The 18,622-nt window shown below is 43.7% G+C and overlaps 1 protein-coding gene across 5 annotated transcripts in view; it reads right to left on the bottom strand.

Annotated features, from left to right (window-relative positions):
• Nucleotides 1-18,622, bottom strand: part of ARHGAP17 (Rho GTPase activating protein 17) — a 98,314-nt gene that overhangs the window by 53,776 nt on the left and 25,916 nt on the right. For all 5 annotated transcript variants that reach the window (XM_030925140.1, XM_030925141.1, XM_030925143.1 and 2 more), the window contains exons 2-3: nt 6,910-6,949; nt 5,163-5,267 (exon numbers count right to left, since the gene is read on the bottom strand). In XM_030925140.1, the coding sequence (XP_030781000.1) occupies nt 5,163-5,267; nt 6,910-6,949 (145 nt within the window). The remainder of the gene's footprint in view (nt 1-5,162; nt 5,268-6,909; nt 6,950-18,622) is intronic.

Below are 18,622 nucleotides of genomic sequence, written 5' to 3' on the forward strand. Positions count from 1 at the left end.
ATCCAACAAGCTACTAAGAGCAGTGGCTCTGGAGGAGGGAACTGGGTGCCTGGGGAAATGGGCTGGGCGGTACCTCACTGTAAGTTCTTTTGTATATTCTGAATTTTGACCATATAAATGTAGAACCTATTCAAAACAACAAACTGAAATTTAAAAATAAACAAAGGCATTTACCCATTTCCCCTCTCCCCAAATTATTGATTTTTTTCATTTTAATTTTTTATAGAGACAAGGTCTCACTATGTTGCTCAGGCTGGTCTCAAACTCCCGGTCTCAAGCAATCCTCCCACCTTGGCTTCCCACAAAATTACTTTCAAGTAAATAAATAACGGGCTCCATCTGTGCTACAAGGAGACTATTCCCAGCTGCCCCATTTCTGGACAATGAAGATATGAGAATAATAGGGGATAACTCCTACCTTCTGGTTATGCTGCCTTTCTAAAGGAGGTTAAATGCCTACTAAAGATCAGTGCAATAATTAAGACAAATATACCGTGCAACTCTGGAACTTTAGGAGTCTGTGGAAAAAAAATAATAGCGAAGTCTATTTTGACAAGCATCACTCAAGATGGCAGCTGTAAATAGTTTTGTGGTTTCCCTAACCTGACCCCAAAGCCACAACAATCTTGTTTCCTATGTACATAAACAAGGAAACGCTGCTTAACATATGGGCTCATTAATCAAGTATCAACACGGAACTCCTCCACAGGGAGGGCTTTGTGCTTCCTAGAGGTGAACAGCTATCATCAGGGATGAATTAATTAATTATTGATTAATTAATTATTGAGAGAGGGTCTGGCACTGTTGCCCAGGCTGGAGGCCAGTGATGCGATCTCAGCTCACTGCAACCTCCACTTCTGGGGCTCAAGCCATCCTCCCACCTCAGCCTCCGGAGTAGCTGGGACTACAGGCATGTGCCATCATGCATGGCTAATTTTTTATTTTTTAGAGAGATGGGGTTGTGCCATGTTGCATAGGCTGGTATTGAACTCCTGAGCTCAAGCAATCCGCCTGCCTTGGCCTCCCAAAGTGCTAGGATTACAGGAGTACAGCACCATGCCTGGCCAGGGATGAATTTTAAAAGCTCTAAAGACTTAATTTGTAAAACGCATGCCAATCGCACAAAAAGAAATAATTCTCTAATCTAATAATCTATCTTATCTGACCCATGAGAGTTGTACCATGTCAATGGTGGCTGGACTGAGAAGGTCACCTGCCCCATGTCTCTTTCCTTCCATTCTTGCCTCTTCCCATGCAGGGGGCATGTGATGAGGCCTTTGGGAGGCTCCTCCTATGTTTTCTGAAGCCCTGGAGACTGCTGCAATTTTCTCCATATCAGTCTTCTCTCACCATTGTTGTGGTAACTCCTCTTCCCAAGTGCAAAGTGTAGGCATCCTCAAAACCCTGTCTTTGGTACTTTTGTTTGACGTTGGAAAAGGAAACCTAAAGCATTAGGTTTCAGAAATGAGGACCAAGCACTTTTGCTGCAGGTGCCTGGAATATTCCCACCACCTGCCACTAATTTCCCTCCTTTATAGGGCAGACACCACCTCCTCCAGGAAGCCTCACCTGACTACCTCCCTCTTCCTTTGGTACCCATTCTGGGCCCCCCATAATACCCTGTACATGTTTTATTGAGTATCTTGTTTTATAATGATCCATTTGTATGTATATCCCCCACAAGACCATGAAAACTTACATTTCATTTATTTTATATCTCCAGCACTTGTACACAGTAGGTGTTTGATAAATATTTGTTTCTACTGAATATATGTGACACTTGGACTGTGTCTCAAGGAAGACAACAGGAACTAGATAAGAACTGTGAGGGACAGTGACATATTTGGGGACTGGTGTTATGTGGCTGACACAGAGTGTGAATGGGAGGAAGTAGGAGACAGTGAAGCTGATAAGGAGAAATGGAATCAGCTGAGAAAGGGCTTAAGCCATGTAAAGAGCGTGGACTTTATTCCAGGCAATGGGAACCAGCTAGTGTCCCTCAGAAGAGGCACTTCAAGCATTAAGATACTTCCTGTGTGGAACTATTTCACCAGGCATTACAAAACGTTTAGCATCTTGGCCAGGCGCAGAAGCTCATGCCTGTAATCCCAGCACTTTGGGAAGCCGAGGAGGGAGGATCACTCGAGGTCAGGAGTTGGAAACTGGCCTGGTCAACATGGTAAAATCCCTGTCTGTACTAAAAATACAAAAATTAGCCAGGCTTGGTGGCGTGCACCTGTAGTCCCAGCTACTCGGAAGGCTGAGGCAGGAGAATCATTTGAACCGGGTGGTGGAGGTTGCAGTGAGCCGGAATCACGCCACTGCACTCCAGCCTGGGCGACAGAGCAAGATTCTGCCTCAAAAACAAACAAACAAAAAAAAAAAACGTTTAGCATCTTGGTTCACCCTCCAAATGTCAGTGGTGTCTGCCAGTCCCTATGATGACCGAAACTGTCTCTATACATTTCCATATGCCCCTAGAGGTATAATTCTGGTTCCTGTTAAGAACCACTAAGCCAAGATTCTTTTTTTTTAGGCAGGAGGATGATAAGATTGATTTGTATTTCAGGAAATTGACTCTGGTGACTGGGCTGAAGACAGACTGGAAAGGAAATTACAGACAGGAAATGTAGCTCAGGAGGTGACTACAACAGTCCAGGTGAGAGGGAGTCAGGTCTTACATTAAGGCCAAGGTGGTAGAGATGGAGTGGAGGTAAGCAATTTAAAATATTCACAGAGAGAAATCAAAGGACTTGCTAATCAGGCAGTTATGGGGTTTGGAGGATAAAATAAAAGGGAAGCCCAGCACAGTAGCTCATGCCTGTAATCCCAACACTTTAGGAGGCCAAGGCGGGAGAATTGTTTGAGCCTAGGAATTCAAGACCAGCCTGGGCAACAGATGAGACCTCATCTCTACTATGGAAAACAAAACAAAACAAAAAAAAACATTAGACAGGCTTCGTGGCGCGAGCCTGTAGTCCCAGCTACTTAAAGGTTGAGGGATGAGGATGGTTTGAGCCCAGGAGATTGATGTTGCAATGGGCCAGGATCATGCCACTACACTCCAGCATGGACAGAGTGAGACCGTGTCTTGAAAAAAATAAAAATAAAAAAATAAAAAATAACAGGGAATATAAGAAAGCCCCCCAGTTTCCAGCCTGCATAAAATGGTGGATGGAATTCAGAGAGTCAACACAGAAGGAAGAACTGATCATGCATGCTAGAATAGACATCTAAGAGAGTAAGTTTTTTGCTTGGTTGAAAATGGCTTAGAAGTCACTGGCATAAACACATTAGTTAGAAGCCGTAAGAACAGAGGAGGTGACCCAGAGAATATGACTTGGAGAATAAGGAAGAGAAGCAGAGAACCTAAGGAAACAATGTGAAAAGGCTAAGCAGAGCAGAAGAAGGCACGAGAAGGACAAGGAGCTGCAGGAAGCAGAACCAGTAGGCTGGGTCTGGTTCTGAGGGACGGGGCTTTGCGGCAAGTGTGGAAGCACAGGTGTATGCAAACTTCCATTCCTGTGACAGACATGATTGCAGAATCCTCACTGTTGTGCAAGAGTGGAATAACCCTGCTGCCACGGTGCCCCATAAAAGTCTGTAGGAAACATAAAAGGGTAACACAGATCATCTGCATACTATTAACAGTTCTCACTTTTGAGACACCTGGTGACAATATAGCAAATCATAGTTTCCCTGTGTGTCACTGAAACTGTCACTTCAATGTTGCATGGGCTCTAAGGTTTACTGCATGCTCATAAGCTGGGAACTTGTAAAAGCAAGGATAGAACTCCCTCATGAACAAAGGTTGCTGTGCTCCACTGGCTCTACCTAGGAACTGAATGCTCTGAACAAGTGGACCCTGGAACAGACACTGGAGGGCTCTCCTAGAGGCCATCCCTCTTCCTCTCTATACTAGTATCCCGATTCTTCTCAGGGATCTACACTGGTCTTGATAAAGTCTATGAGCTAGAGGTAAGACCATAGCCCATGCTCTAGGCCTGGGCCCAACTACCTTAAACCAATCGGCACATCCCATCTCCTCACCCCCTATCCATGGTAACTAGGGTGGAACAGAACAGTCAAAAATGGGGAATGTAACTCCATACAAATCAATGCAATGGAAAGCACTTTCAATCTGCCAAGAGTTTGGAAAAAGCAGCTTTCTCACTCCATCAAGAAAAACTACTGGGGCCAGGTATGGGTGGCTCACGCCTGTAATTCCAGCGCTTTGGAAGGCCGAGGTCGGAGGACTGCTTGAGGCCAGTAGTTCTACATCAGCCTGGGTAACAAAGCGAGATCCCAATCTCTACGAAAAAGTTCAAATAATTAGCCAGGCATGGTGGTGTGTACTGTGGTCTCAGCTGCTTGGGAGACTGAAGCGGGAGGGTCTCTTGAGCCCAAGAGTTTGAGGCTGCAGTGAGCTATGACTGTACTACTGCACTACAGCCTGGGTCATGGAGTGAGACCCCATCAGGAAAGAAAAGAGAAGAGAAGGGAAGGGAAAGCGGAAAGGGGAAAGGGGAAGGGAAGCAAAAAGAAAAGAAAAAAGAAAGAAAGAAAGAAAAAGAGGCGGGAGGGGAGAGGAGGAGAATTACTGGGTGAGAGGCTCTCCCACTGGCCACACTCAAGGAACAAGTAGCCATAGCAGCTGCCAATAGCCAGCTTGCCACCATGAGGGTGCCTGTCTAGGGACAAAGCAGACACTGAGGGCAGAGGAGAGAGGAGGAAGGAAACTGGGTTTTTCATTATATTACTGAATGTTACATGAAGCCTGACCTCAAGTCCATCCCAACCTCTGGACTTTTCAGTTAGCAAACCAATACATTACTCCTACTTCAACGTCAATTTAAGACAGGCTTTCCGCTTTCTGTCAGCAGAAGATGCATAACCAACACAGCCACTCTCTTATCAATGACACATGATCGTGGAGCCTTCAAAAGCACCTGGAGAAGATTCCGTGTAAGGAGTGCTTCCAGCCCAGCGATGTCTTAAACACAAAAGAATGCTATGGTCATGCAGTCGTCATGAGCATGCTTGGTGATAGAAGTCACCAAGGGCAATCCACTGATGCCACTTAGGACAACCAACCAATCCCGGGGTTGAAAAGCCTCAGAGAGACGCAGGAACTGTGGGTCTGAGTCACATCTGATACTCACATGTCTCCTCTCGGCATCGGTGCCATGCTGGCCCTGGAAACATGCCACCAAGCGCTTATGGGAATGGTGGCATACTGACCGCACCGTGTCCAGGCGTCGCTCAATCTGACAAGGCAGAGACAAAAGAGAACAAATTCATCCTCTTCCTTTTGTGGTGTCTGCATGCTGGTAGGAAAAGCACGGCTGAATCTATGTGCAGGGTAAAGGGATGATCTTGGCTGCAACTTGCTGTCGCACTGAGTGGTGCCAGTCAGCTTACACACTACAGCACCAGAAAAGCACCAGGTCGGACCAGGCAGAGATGCGAATGAATGATCCAGGCCCAGACCCACTGCCAAGTGGAAAAAGCCACGGGGATGCCAAAGAGCTCTCTCCAGCTCATGGCAGCAAAGCCTTCCACACAATGTACATCAGACAGGAGCAGCAAAATAAATGTTCCACAATTTAACTGCAAGATCTGTGTTTTCAAAATTTTTCCTTATTGGGTTTGGGTGGGTGTGTGTGTGTGTGTGTGTGTGTGTTTTAAATAAACCTCTAAAGCAGAATGGGCAGTCAGCTTAGGGAACCCACACATCATAAGCAGCTTCCCAAAATACTATTGCTAGAATATGGCTGTTTATGGCAAAGAGAGCTGCTTTTTACAGGAAGGAATGCCAAAAATGTGTATTCTGATGACTCATGAAGAATGAGAGCAGGCCCTTTGGGATGCATTCTATTTTAAAGATAAATCAACAAATTCAAAACAGAATACATTTTGACCCCAAACCATTTTACGCACTGAGATGACTTATGCCTCTTTCTCAAAAGAGCAGCGCTTCTTCAGATCCAAGCCCACAGCCCAAGACTCAGGGCTGGCGGGCAAGGACTTAGGAGCAGATTTCACATTACCTTCCCCAAATCTTGCAACGACCAGATTTTCAAACATTAGAAAACTAATGCACATTCACTTGCCACCAGAGAAAAGCAAAAAATGAACAAAGTAATTCCTTAATTTAATTTCGATTCCAATTTCCACTAGAATGTAAACTCCACGAGGCCAGAAGCCTCGATCTGTTTTGTTCACTGATTTCTCCCAGTGCCTTATCTTTCACAGAAACAGAAGGTGCTCATTTAATATCTGTTGAGAAGACCCATGTCTATTGAGTCCCTGTGCAAGGTATTCAAGGAACAACAGCAAATAAATGCTGGTTCCGCCCCGCTGGGACGCACAGCCCCCTGGGGAAATGCCACACAACTGCTCTAACAGAGATGGGAAAAAAGAGGCAGGAGAACACAGGGCAAATCAAGGGATGTTTCACGTCAGAAACAGTCTCTGTGGCTTGCACTGGCGGTAATAACAACAACAGATCACTAATACCTAGCACTTACCACATACCAGGCTCCGTTCCCAGCGCTGTTCCTGCTTAACTCATTAAACCCTCCTAACAACCTGTGAGGTGGATACAGCCTTTCCCTCAGTTTAGAGAAGTGGAAACTGAGGCACAGGAAAGTTCAGTAAATCCCTGAAGCCACAAAGCTAACCAGGGGCAGACCTGAGACTCGAACCCAGGTAGCTGGGTTTCAGATCCCCTTTTCATCATCATGCAACAAAACTGATTTTCTTTCCTGCTCAAAATCACACTAATTAATTTTATTCTGCTTCTGGTTAAAAAAAAAAAAAAAAAAGCCCACAAGCCTCAATTCTCACATAGGATTTTTTTTTTCCATTCTTTAAACAGATCATTTAAAGGAGACTGTATTTTGTTACCTGTAATAGATCTTCACTGAGGACTTCTGTTTTCTCAGCTCTGTGGGAAAAATTAAAAGTTCAGAGTTAGAAATCCAAAAGTGAAAGGCAACTCCTAAAATTCCATAATTATTAGCCTGGAGTTTAAAGCAAAACAGGCAGAAATGAATTTAGAAGGGTTGGCGGGGGCATTTTACCAATTTTTACATCAGACAGCAATTTAAGCAAAACCAAAGAAAAATAACTAAACAAACTTTGTGCGGAACAGCAGCCCAAAATAAGAACAAATGATCCTGAGTAGTGCTTCCCCAACTTGAGCAGGTACAGAATCACCAAGGGCAGGAGGCGCTGACATAAAATGCCATTTCCCAGGTCCCTCTGGAGATTCTATTTTAATTCAATAGAGCCTGCATCTTTAACAGCCAATCCTTGCTCAGAAGTCCATTGCAGGAGGTCTCTAGACAAGGCTTTGAGAAAACACTGTTCTACAGAAGCTTAAACTTCAGTTCACAACCAGAAATGTTACGCAAAGATACAAGTCTAGACCATCACACACAATAACAATTAGTTCCTCCTTCAAATTCCCTCTCCATCCTTACTTTTAAAAGAAACAAAGTATTTCCACAACTTTCTCTGTTATGCTTTGAACTACTACTAATTTCATCGACCATTCCATTAAACCAACACGGTGGCCAGCAATCAGAAGAGGAATTCCAAGCTGGTGGAGTCTCAATTGTCAGACCACAATAATTTTTATTTTTATGTTATTATTATTATTTTTTGAGATAGTCTCACTCTGTTGCCCAGACTGGACTGCAGTGGTGTGATTTCGGCTCACTGTAACCTCCACCTCCCAGATTCAAGCGATTCTCGTGCCTCAGCCTCCCAAGTAGCTGGAGTTATAGGCGCATAACAGTTTGCCCAGCTAATTTTTGTATTTTTAGAAGAGACGGGGTTTCGCCATGTTGGCCAGGCTGGTCCCGAACTCCTGACCTCAAGTAATCCACCCGCCTTGGCTTCCCAAAGTGCTGGGATTACATGTGTCAACCACGGCGCCTGGCATGAAGGAAATTTTTAAAAGAGAAAGAAAAAGTACGTTTCAGTTCTGAGCAGTGAAGGGAGTCAGGGGAAGGCTGTCAATGTACCGGAAATTCAGAATGGGGGTTGCATGATCTTGGCCAGGAACCAATGCAAGAGAAGGAAAAGCTCTTGAGCCAGAAAGTAAATGAGACCCCTACAATGACCTTGAAACGCTGCTAAGCTCAGAGTAGTGCCAATTGTGGGCTAGGGAACGTAGTGCGCTGCTCCTCCAGTCTACACTTAGGGCAATGGCACGTTAGTCAGAACAGGGCATTGCCATGGGGGATTCTAACACTTGTCATCATGGCACTGTCCCAGTTAACCTGGAGATGCCTATAGGGTGGCTGGCTCACTCACCAGTTTCTGCAGGAAACTGGAATTCTGACCTGACTCAAATATCTCTCAGGGCCATAGGATCAGGGCCTGGAGACAAAGTCAAGGCCCCAGCTTCCAGACGCAGTCAATTCTCAACTCTATGAAAAGGTTCCGCCAGCAGCAGACCAACATATGCCACCCTAGACCTTGCTTGGCATGCACAGTGCCAGACATTGCTGAAGAGCCAAACACGGGTAGTCATACCAGCTAGGGAAGGGAAGCAGGGCCCCAGCTGACCATGAGGTCAAAGAACCAGACTCAAAAAGAAACCTGACAGCCTAGCAAGAACACACCTGGCATGAGATCGTTAGAGCTTCACCACAGGACGCCCCCATTCCTCTTGCCAATGCCTCATCCCTCCTTTAGCAAAATGCCACCAGGGATTGGGTAACTTTTGCCTTTCTTCCCTAGCCAAAACCCCCAAATCTGGACAGGGCCCTGTACATGTCTGACAGAATCCACCTCAACTCTAAAATGACTTCCTTCTGTAAGTACGAGTATACACGGAAAAGTCTCAAGGCCTACTAAAATTTTCACAAGTTCAAAAAAAGAGATTCAACCTGAGAATCAGAATAAATATGTCCTTTTTCAGAGCAAATTATTTTTTAAAAAATAACAGAAGAAGAGAAGAACTTGCTCTACAATCCCAACGTGGGTTATAAGCAGATGTGGGAGAGTTAGTAATAGCTCAGGGGTATGCTAGAGCCAGCTCAGAACAACCAACCATGTGCATCTTTTCCCAACTCCTTGCTCAGTAACCTCACACTGGTACTTGAAATTAAAAACACAAACAACCACAAACAATTCAAATAGGAGTTTGGCAGTTATTAAACTGTTATGAACACAGCGCTGCAACAGCCACAAAGAAAATAAAGCAAACATAAAAACGAGGCAAGTATTAACTTCAGGAAAAACAAAAAGTCCACTAGAAACAGAAAGATAGTCATAGTACTAGTAGGCTCAGCTGCAAATAGCTGATTGGACATAATATAAACATCAAATAGTAATATAATGAAAAATTATAACCATATTGGAAGGATGGGGGAGCAGACGCAGAGGGAAAGGGCCGTAAACCCTCATTTATCAGAACAGAAAGTCAACAGACAATACCTAATTTGATAACCCAAAGGACCATTTACACGTATTACTTATAATTATGAATATGAATAAACGTCACAATGAACTGTTAATAATTCAAAGCAGTTGCTTCTGGAGCTGGGAAATCTCAGAGAGTAGGGAGTGAACCCACTATATTTTGTGATAAGCCTTTTACTGTATTATTTGACTTTTCAAACTACATGAATACACAGTTTTGAGGTTTTTTAAAAATAGTATGTTACTTACATTTTCAAGTAGCATGTTTGATATGGCCAGGGGTGAAGTGTGCCTAACTTAAAGAATTGGTCCAATGTCAAGCTCTCCAAATGCACAACTGAAAACATACCTCAGAGTATCCAAAACGTAAAGAATATCAGGATATTTCCAGCCATTTTTTTCAAATTAACTGGACCCTCTGCTTTAGAGGTACTTTACGTGAAAAGGTGTGGAGGCTGAAAACTATATTGGATATATTATATGAAAATGTTAATGTACTGTTTACAAAGAAATTTCCCCTATGCTTCCTGTGTTTGTGGAGGCTATATATACTACACTAATAAAATCAATTTTAGATCTGCAGGCTTAGTTGTTTTTTTTTTTTTTTTTTAAATCAATTTTAGAGGCTGGGGGCGGGGTGGCTCACACCTATAATCCTAGCACCTTGGAAGGTCGAGGTGGGTGGATCACTTGAGGTCAGAAGTTCAAGACCAGCCTGGTCAACATGGCAAAACCTCATCTCTACTAAAAATACAAAAATTAGCCAGATGTGGTGCCATACACTTGTAGTCCCAGCTACCTGGGAGGCTGAGGCATGAGAATTGCTTGAACTTGGGAGGCGGAGGTTGCAGTGAGCTGAGATTATGCCACTGCACTCCAGACTGGGCAACAGAGCGAGACTCCATCTCAAAAAAGAAAAAAAAATTGTAGGAAAAAAATCCAAAACCCAACTAGAGTTCCCTGAGATTATTAAAAGTGACCTATAATTGGGAAGAATTACTTTTAAGTGACGAATCATGACTATGGAGTATAATACACAAACTGGAATGGATCCCTTACACGAAGATTCTTTTGCTGGCCTGTGGGCTGTCCATCTTAATTTTCAGGACTTGGCACTGTCTCCATCTCTTCCAATAATGTGGTCCAAATGGCCTGATCCCCCTCATCACTCCTATTCTGAACTGTTTTGCAGTGTTCACCTTTACCAGAGATATGAAAAGTCCAGCAATTATTCCACTATTGGCCAAGGTTCCCATTCAATAGGCATGTACATAAGCCACAGAAACGTGCTGGTTTTTACTGAGAAATGTTATCTTTGGTTGAGTTTTTGTAATTCATTAAAGCAAGGCAGGGGGCAAGAGACTGAATTCATCAAGACACCTATAAACAAACAAACAAACAAAAAAAACAGTAGACAAAGTGATCCAATCATAAAAATAATACTTGATAAATCAATCTATCTATCTATCTATCTATCTATCTATCTATCTATCTATCTATCTATAATTTTTTTTTTTTGAGACAGTGTCTCGTTCTGTCACCCAGGCTGGAGTGCAGTGGCACAATCGCAGGTCACTGCAATCTCTGTTTCCTAGGCTCTAGTGATTCTCCCACCTCAGCCCACCAGGTAGCTGGGACTACAGGCATGTGCCACCACGCTCAGCTAATTTTTGTATTTTTAGTAGAGACAGGATTTCACCATGTTGGCCAGGCTGGTCTCAAATTCCTGAGCTTAAGCGATCTGACTGCCTCGGTCTCCCAGAGTACTGGGATTACAAGCATGAGCCACCGCGCCCAGCCAGATTTTTGTTTTTGTTTTTGTTTTTTTTTGAGACAACGTTTTGCTCTTCCTCCCATGCTGAGTGCAGCGGCCTGATCACAGCTCACAGCAGCCTCGAACCCCTGGGCTCAAGCTATCCTCCCACCTCAGCCTTCCTAGCAGCTGGGACGAGAGATGCGCACCATCATGCCCAGGTAATTTTTTAAATATTTTTTAATAGAGATAGATTCTCACTGCATTGCCCAGGCTGGTCTCAAACTCCTGAGCTCAAGCCATCCTCCCGCCTCCACCTCCCAAAGTGCTAGGCGTGAGCCACTGCGCCCAATCGAGATTGTTTTGAATCAGACATTTTGCTCCATGTTCCTAAACTTTTTGTATATGGGTTTTTTTCTGCTTTGTCAGAGCCTTCTTTGTGTCCAGTGTTCTGGGCTTGAAAACACCCTTGAATGTTTCCTGTCTGCAACTGGAAAAACAATACGAATCAGGAAGGAACTTCCCACTCGCCATTTTACTCTGGGGTTTGTTTTTTCCGATGAAGCTATTCTGCAATTTCACTAGTCGCTCAAACAAGGCTTATACCAGGCAGGATTTTTAATTTGCTTTTTGGTAAAGCACAGATTTTCTCCTTGTAATTCTCAAAGCAACGGTGCTGCCCAGGCCTTGGTAGGGTCACTTTCCCTTGACCTGGTATGGTAATGTCCAACCCTGCAGTGTGGCTAATAGGATGTTTCACTGAGCTCACTTGCCAGGCAAGGAGAAAACAGAAGTGTTTTCAATCTGGAATAGTTCACTGTACCAAAAAGACAGAAAATGCTCAGACCAGGTAAGAGTCAAAGGAAAATTTCTAATTGGTCTGATATTTTCCATCTCTAATCATGGATTTCTGGTAGTTTCCTTCATAAAACATGTACTATGGGAGCCAGGAACTCCCACACCATGGACACGAATGCTCAAGTCCACACGGTCAATGCAGACTGTGGTCTTCCAAGCAAAGATCACTACTGTCCTCCTCCCTGCTAGACAGCAGGTTCCATGAGGGCAGAGAGAGAGCTCTGAAGTCATCACTCCTCCCCAGCGCCAAGCTCAGCACCTGCCTGCCACTTAAGAAATACACACTGAATGAATGAATGGACGTCTATCACATCTTTGGGAAAAAGGACATTCACAATGTCAAACAAAATCTAGTAAAATTAGGTCGAAAAGCAGCCATAGGTGTATAGAACTGCCTTCCACAGTAAAATTCATAATGACTAAAATTGAAATGTGATATTACCTTTCAAGGTTAATCTTTTTATAAAATGGAAAAAAAAAAGTTGAAAACTAAAAAAAAAAAAGTCTACAGGGGGTGGGGGGAGGCGAAATCCACAGTTTTAAAAATTTTATGTTAAAAGAGGCGGGAAAGCCATTCCTCCAATCCCATATCCCAGAGGGAACTACTGTTACGAATTTGTTATATATCCTTCCCAATTTCTTTCCAAATTTAAACTAGTGCTTCTCAACTTGAGGCAACTGTGTCCCCAGAGGACACTTGGCAATGTCTAGAGACATTTGTGGTTGTCATGATGGGTATCTGTAGGGTAGAGGCCAGGATGCTACTAACTATCCTAAATGCAACACCCCCCCACACACTAAATAATATAAAGAATTATGAACAAGGAAGGATACAGCCCTGGATTTGTTTCCTATTGTTGCTATAACAAATCACCACAAACTTAGTGGCTTGAACAACACAAGTGTATTATATCACACTTCTCAAGTCAGAACTTCCAACCAGGTCTCCCTGGGCTACAATCAAGGTGGCAGCAGGGCTGAATGCCTTCCTGGACACGCGATGGGAGTATCTGCTTCCTCGCCCTTTCCAGCTTCTTGAGTGGGCTGCATTCCTTGTCCTCCTCCTGCACCGTCAAAGCCGGTACGGTTCACTCTGGGCCTCTCTGCCACAGTCCCATCTTCCTCTGACTCTGCAACCTCCCTCTTCCACTGCTAAGGACCTCTGTGATTACACTGGACCCACCTGGCTAGTCCAGGCTAACCTCCCTTTCTGCTGATTAGAAATTTTAATTCTACCTCCAAACTTAGTCCCCCTTTGCCATGTAATCTAAGACATTCAAAGATTCTGGAGATTGGGACCTGGACATGTTTGGGGAGGGCAGAGCATTATTCTGCCTACTTCAGGTCCAAGTGCCAACAGTGCCAAGGCTGAGAAGTGATTTCAAAGGACATATATACACACACACACATACATGCACACACATACACACACATGCACACAGGTAGGCAGAGAGACATGAGGGGCATTTTTACATGTCAGAACACACATGTACAACTCTACCACCTCCTTTTTTATGCCTGTACAGTAACCTATTCTGTGGATATACCATGTTCTACTTAACTGCACAAAGGCAAGGCAGCACCACCAAACCCTCCAGCCTCATATTCAATCTAATTGAACTGTGGACTGAAGACAGCTCAAGACCATCAAACCTCCACATCACAAATGGTTCCTCCAAGGCTGTAGGGATCTACTTGAGCCTTCATAATAGCCAACAACAGTAGCAGCTACATTTGCTGGGTGCTTTCTATGCCCAGACACTAGGCTGGCACCTATATCTATTCTAATTCTCACATCAACCTTATTGGGTAGGAACCACTATTTCCCCCATTTTACATATGAGGAAAGTGAGGCCTTGAAAGGTAACTTGCCCAGGACCCCAGTACTAATAAGTGGGACTGTGGGATTCAAACCCAGAGGGACTGACTAGCAAGCCCTACACTTAGTTTATCTAAACCAAGGGTCAGCAAACTATACCTGCAGCCTCAACCTAGCTCACCGCCCATATTTTATGTCCAGAAAGCTCAGAAGAGTGATTATTTTAAAATGACTGGAAAAAAACAATATTTGGTAACACATGAAAATCTTATGAAATTCACATTTCAGTGTATTACAGAAGTTTCACTGGAACACAGCCAGGCTCATGTGTTCTTGTGCTATCTACGGCTGCTTTTGAGCTTCAACGGCAGAATTGAGTTGTTGCGAAAGACATCACCGTATGACCTGCAGAGCTCAAAATATTTGCTATCCAGCCATTTACAGCAAACGCTGGCCAATCCCAGGTCTCTATCAGTAACTCTTGCAGGACGTGGTGCAAACCTTGATAGCTGGCTTTTTAGAATCACTTTGAGGATGGGTGAAGCTGGGCTGGAGGTGTATTTTCTCTTCCTGGACACTCTGCCTAATAGGCAAGCAGCAGCTGCCAAAATGAACAGGGGTGGCTGCCTCTGATAATTCAGTCCAAATGTGGAGGCACAGCCCAGTGCTAGTGACACTGGTGACAGGAAGAAATCAGAAGTTATGTCTCTCCTGCACCTACGCACCTTCATCCACTCACCTCCTCAAAAACGCTGAAGTATTTTAATCACTGTTTTCTGGTCTCTACTGATAAACATATTTCAGGACAAGACCTAAATAAACAACAGTTCTCTACCCAAGAGTTCAGCAACAATAAACATTTCAGGCTTGCAGACCATACTGTCTCTATGTAATGACTCAGCTTGCCACTGCAGCACAAAAGCTGCCACAGACATTGTATAAATGAACGGACCTGGCTGTGCCCCAATAAATCTTTATTTACGGACACTGAAATGTGAATTTTGCCTAATTGTCATACGTCATGAACTACTGTTCCTCTTTTAATGTTTTTCAACTATTTAAAAATGCCAAAACCATTCTGAGCCTGTGGCAGCCGCATTTAACCCACAGACCAGAGTTTGCTGACCCCTGATCTATGTACAAGTGAAGTCCATTTTCCCATGAAACTTCAATCCTTTTTAATCACTTCCCAAATCCAAATTCTTCTTACTCAGAAGGGGGATTTCTGTGCTTTCCCAACTGGCATTTCAGGGGTTGAGAGACGCTGGCTTTTCAAGACTTTGCCAAATCGCTCCTTTTCAATCCTTTTAGTCATCCTGGGGCCTTGAGAGCAGGGGCTCATCTTTCTACCACCAAGGTCACCCCCCACCCAAGGATGGCAAATACATGGCTGAGGTGCCAACACGAACATCAAACATCAATGGCTCCCACGGCTCCTGGGCTCACAGGGCTGCTGGTTTTTGGTTTACAAATTCACATGACAGATCACCGTTCTGCTGGCTTTTACACTTGCACACTGACTGATATGTCAATTAAAATGAAAAAACGAAATGGGGCATGGAGAGAATTTTTAATGAACTCATTTTCAGTGCTGGTTACCAGGAAATATCTGAAAGCATTTTTGAGGAATAAGACAGACTGACTAATCTACCAAGGATCTGAATATTGTATGTAGGGCAACAACATAAACACTACTGCATGCAACGTGATTTGTATTCACAGTGAAACTACAGAGCCCACCCAGGACCAGGCAGTGGATTCCATTCTGCTGGGAATATGATTTTGTGCAACACTGTCATCTCCCGTTACAAGTGTTTACAAAATCCACCTGAGCCTCTGAGCCCAGTATGATGCCATAATTTGATTTCATAGTGAGCTGGAGGACTACTGAGTAAGTTTTTACTGTTTTATCTCATTAGATTAGCTGTCATCTTAGATTTCTGGGAAGGAATCTAAAATCTACTTAATTGGATTTTTAAAATAAAGGACTCTCTGAAACTTTAAAAATGAAGCAATTTGTTATACCTGCCACAAAGCAGTTTAAAAGTCGTAAGAGAGTTTACAGAACTCTAAAGGGATGCTATTGGGAAAAAACTGTTCCCATGCCTAACACCGAAAAGTAAAAGGATACTTATCGGGGGGAAATGATTCAACAGAAAATATTTTGGCAATGACGTGGGAAAAATAGATCTAATAGTTCTATACTCTGAATTATTTCCCCAAATGATGGTATTTTGCCCACGTATTTACAGCTTCTCTAGGACAGGGTTATAACATTTAATTTTTACTTTAAAAGACAATAAAAGCCTTCTCAATCTTAACTTAATCTTGATAATATTATTTGAACTCCAGTGACAAAGATGAACAGTTACACTTTACCCTAAATTGAATTGAGGTTTATCGTTTTCCTGCACATGTAAGCTTACCCACGCAGCGTTTTGTTCGGTCAGTTGGCTTTTTCCCCTCTGGCACATGAAATGGAATCTATTTGCTATCCCTGCTCTAACCACGTGGCCTGTCTCAAAGCTCCGCCACCAATTCTTGCTTATAGCAAAGTCTGAAAGAAATCTCCCTTCTGCCATCAACCACCTCAATGGCCTCTTGGGCATTCCAAGTGCCTCATTCCCCAGCCTGCTCCAGTCACTCATGGTACTTGCTTGGACCTGGAGGCAGCTGAGTTTGAGATTTTAAAATTTATTTAAGCAGGCAAAAACATGTGAGAAATATTTTGCATTTGCAATGCAGACAGTACAACCACATAGAGCTACTGCCTAAGGGAAGGGAGCTGAGGAGGAGTCCAGTTTACTGCTCTGGTGAGGCAGCCAGAGGCTAGGAGGGGCTGAAAAGCCACACAAAAAGTCTAAAGCAAAAGTGCCCAAGGCCAGGCCACACAATGTCAGGGGCTCCCTCCACATCTGGCTCTGACTCAGTGCTGTGACTGATGGCTGCTGGGGAGGCGCGCGGCGTCTGAAGACAGGTTGTGCAGGCTCCCTTCCAAACTAGGTCAGCATATTTGGACTTTGACAAGCTCATCCCCATAAAAAAACAGGTTGTAAATGATCATTAAGTTCTCAGTCCAACTTACAAGGACTCATTTAGCTCACAGATTATCTAAGAGACGGCCCTGGCAGGGGCCTATTGAGTTTTCTGAGCCACTCAGAAAAATAGTAGGAAAAAAAGTAGTGGAAAAAGATCTTGGAGGCAACAGTGCTTCTCAACCAGAGCTACACATGACAGTCCTGGAGGCTCTGAAAATAATACAGGTGATGCCACTTACATGAAATGGCCAGAAAATGGGACTCTATAGAGGCAGAAAGTAGATGAGTGGTTGGCTTTGGGGGGTGGGGGGGAATGGGGATTAACTGTAAAGGAGTACAAAGGCTCTTATTTGGGGTGACAAAAATGTTCTACAATTGGGTTGTGGTGATGGTTACGCAACTCTGTAAATTTACTAAGAATCATTGAGTTGTACACTTAAAATGAGACATTTTTTGAAATATGTCAGATACAGGAAAATATATACCACATGTTCTCATTCATATGTGAGAGCCAAATAATATATAACCTCATAAAAGTAGAGAGTAGAATTGTGGTTATTAGAGGCTGGGAAGCATAGGGTGGAGGAGAGATAGGGAGAGGTTAATGGACAGGGGTAAATAATTATAGCTAGATGGGAGGAATAAGTTCTAGTGTTCTATAGCACTGTAGGGTGAATATGGCTAACAACAACTTAGTGTGCATTTTCAAAAATCTAGAAAAGGATTTTGAATGTTCACAATTCAGGCACAAACATTCAAGGTGATGGATATGATAATTATGCCAATTTGATCATTACACATTGTAAACATATCAGAATATCACTCTATATCCCATAAATATGTACAAACATTGTAGCCAACTAAAAATAAAAGGAGAAAATGGGTAAATTTTATGATCTATAAAATATACCTCATAGGCCAGGCACAGTGGCTCATGCCTGGAATCCTGGCACTCTGGGAGGCCAAGGTGGGAGAATCACCTGAGTCCAGGAGTTCAAGACCAGCCTGGGCAACATAGGGACACCCCCATCTATACAAAAAATAAAAAACTTAGCCAGGCATGGTGGTGCACACCTGCAGTTCCGGCTACTCGGGAGGTTCAAGTGGGAGGACTGTTTGAGCCCAGGAGATCAAGACTTCAGTGAGCCATGATCGTGCCACTGCACTCCAGCCTGGGCATCAAAGCAAGATCTTGTCTCAAAAAAAAAAAAAAATTAAAAAAAATTAGCTGGGCATGGTGGTGAGCACTTGTAGTCCAGCTACTTAGGAAGTTTAGGTAGGAGGGAAGTTTGAGCCTGGGAAGTGGAGACTGCAGTGAGCCGAGATCACACCACTGCACTCCAGCCTGGGCAACAGAGTGAGACCATATCCCCCCCGCTAAACACAAATACACACACAGCCCTCAAAAAGTTGTCAAAAATAATAATACTGATGCCTGGACCCCAAACTAAAACTAATGAATTAGAACCTCTGGAGGTGGGGCCTGGCTTTTTTTTTTCTTTTTTTTTTTTTTTTAAGCTCCCCAGGCAATTCCCAAACAAAGAGAGCACTGAGAACCATTGCAAGGAGGTTCAGGTAGCAACAGCTGGCAGGTGGCAGAGTGAGCAGCGGGACAGACTAGAAGGGTAACGGCCATAACGCACTGCAGCACCGTAGTCTCCAGGGTCCCTATGCCCTAGGCCATAAACGCATTTTGGAAGGAGCTGATGTGCATGA

This window comes from Rhinopithecus roxellana, chromosome 20 (assembly GCF_007565055.1).
Source record: "Rhinopithecus roxellana isolate Shanxi Qingling chromosome 20, ASM756505v1, whole genome shotgun sequence".
Lineage (NCBI taxonomy): Eukaryota > Metazoa > Chordata > Mammalia > Primates > Cercopithecidae > Rhinopithecus > Rhinopithecus roxellana.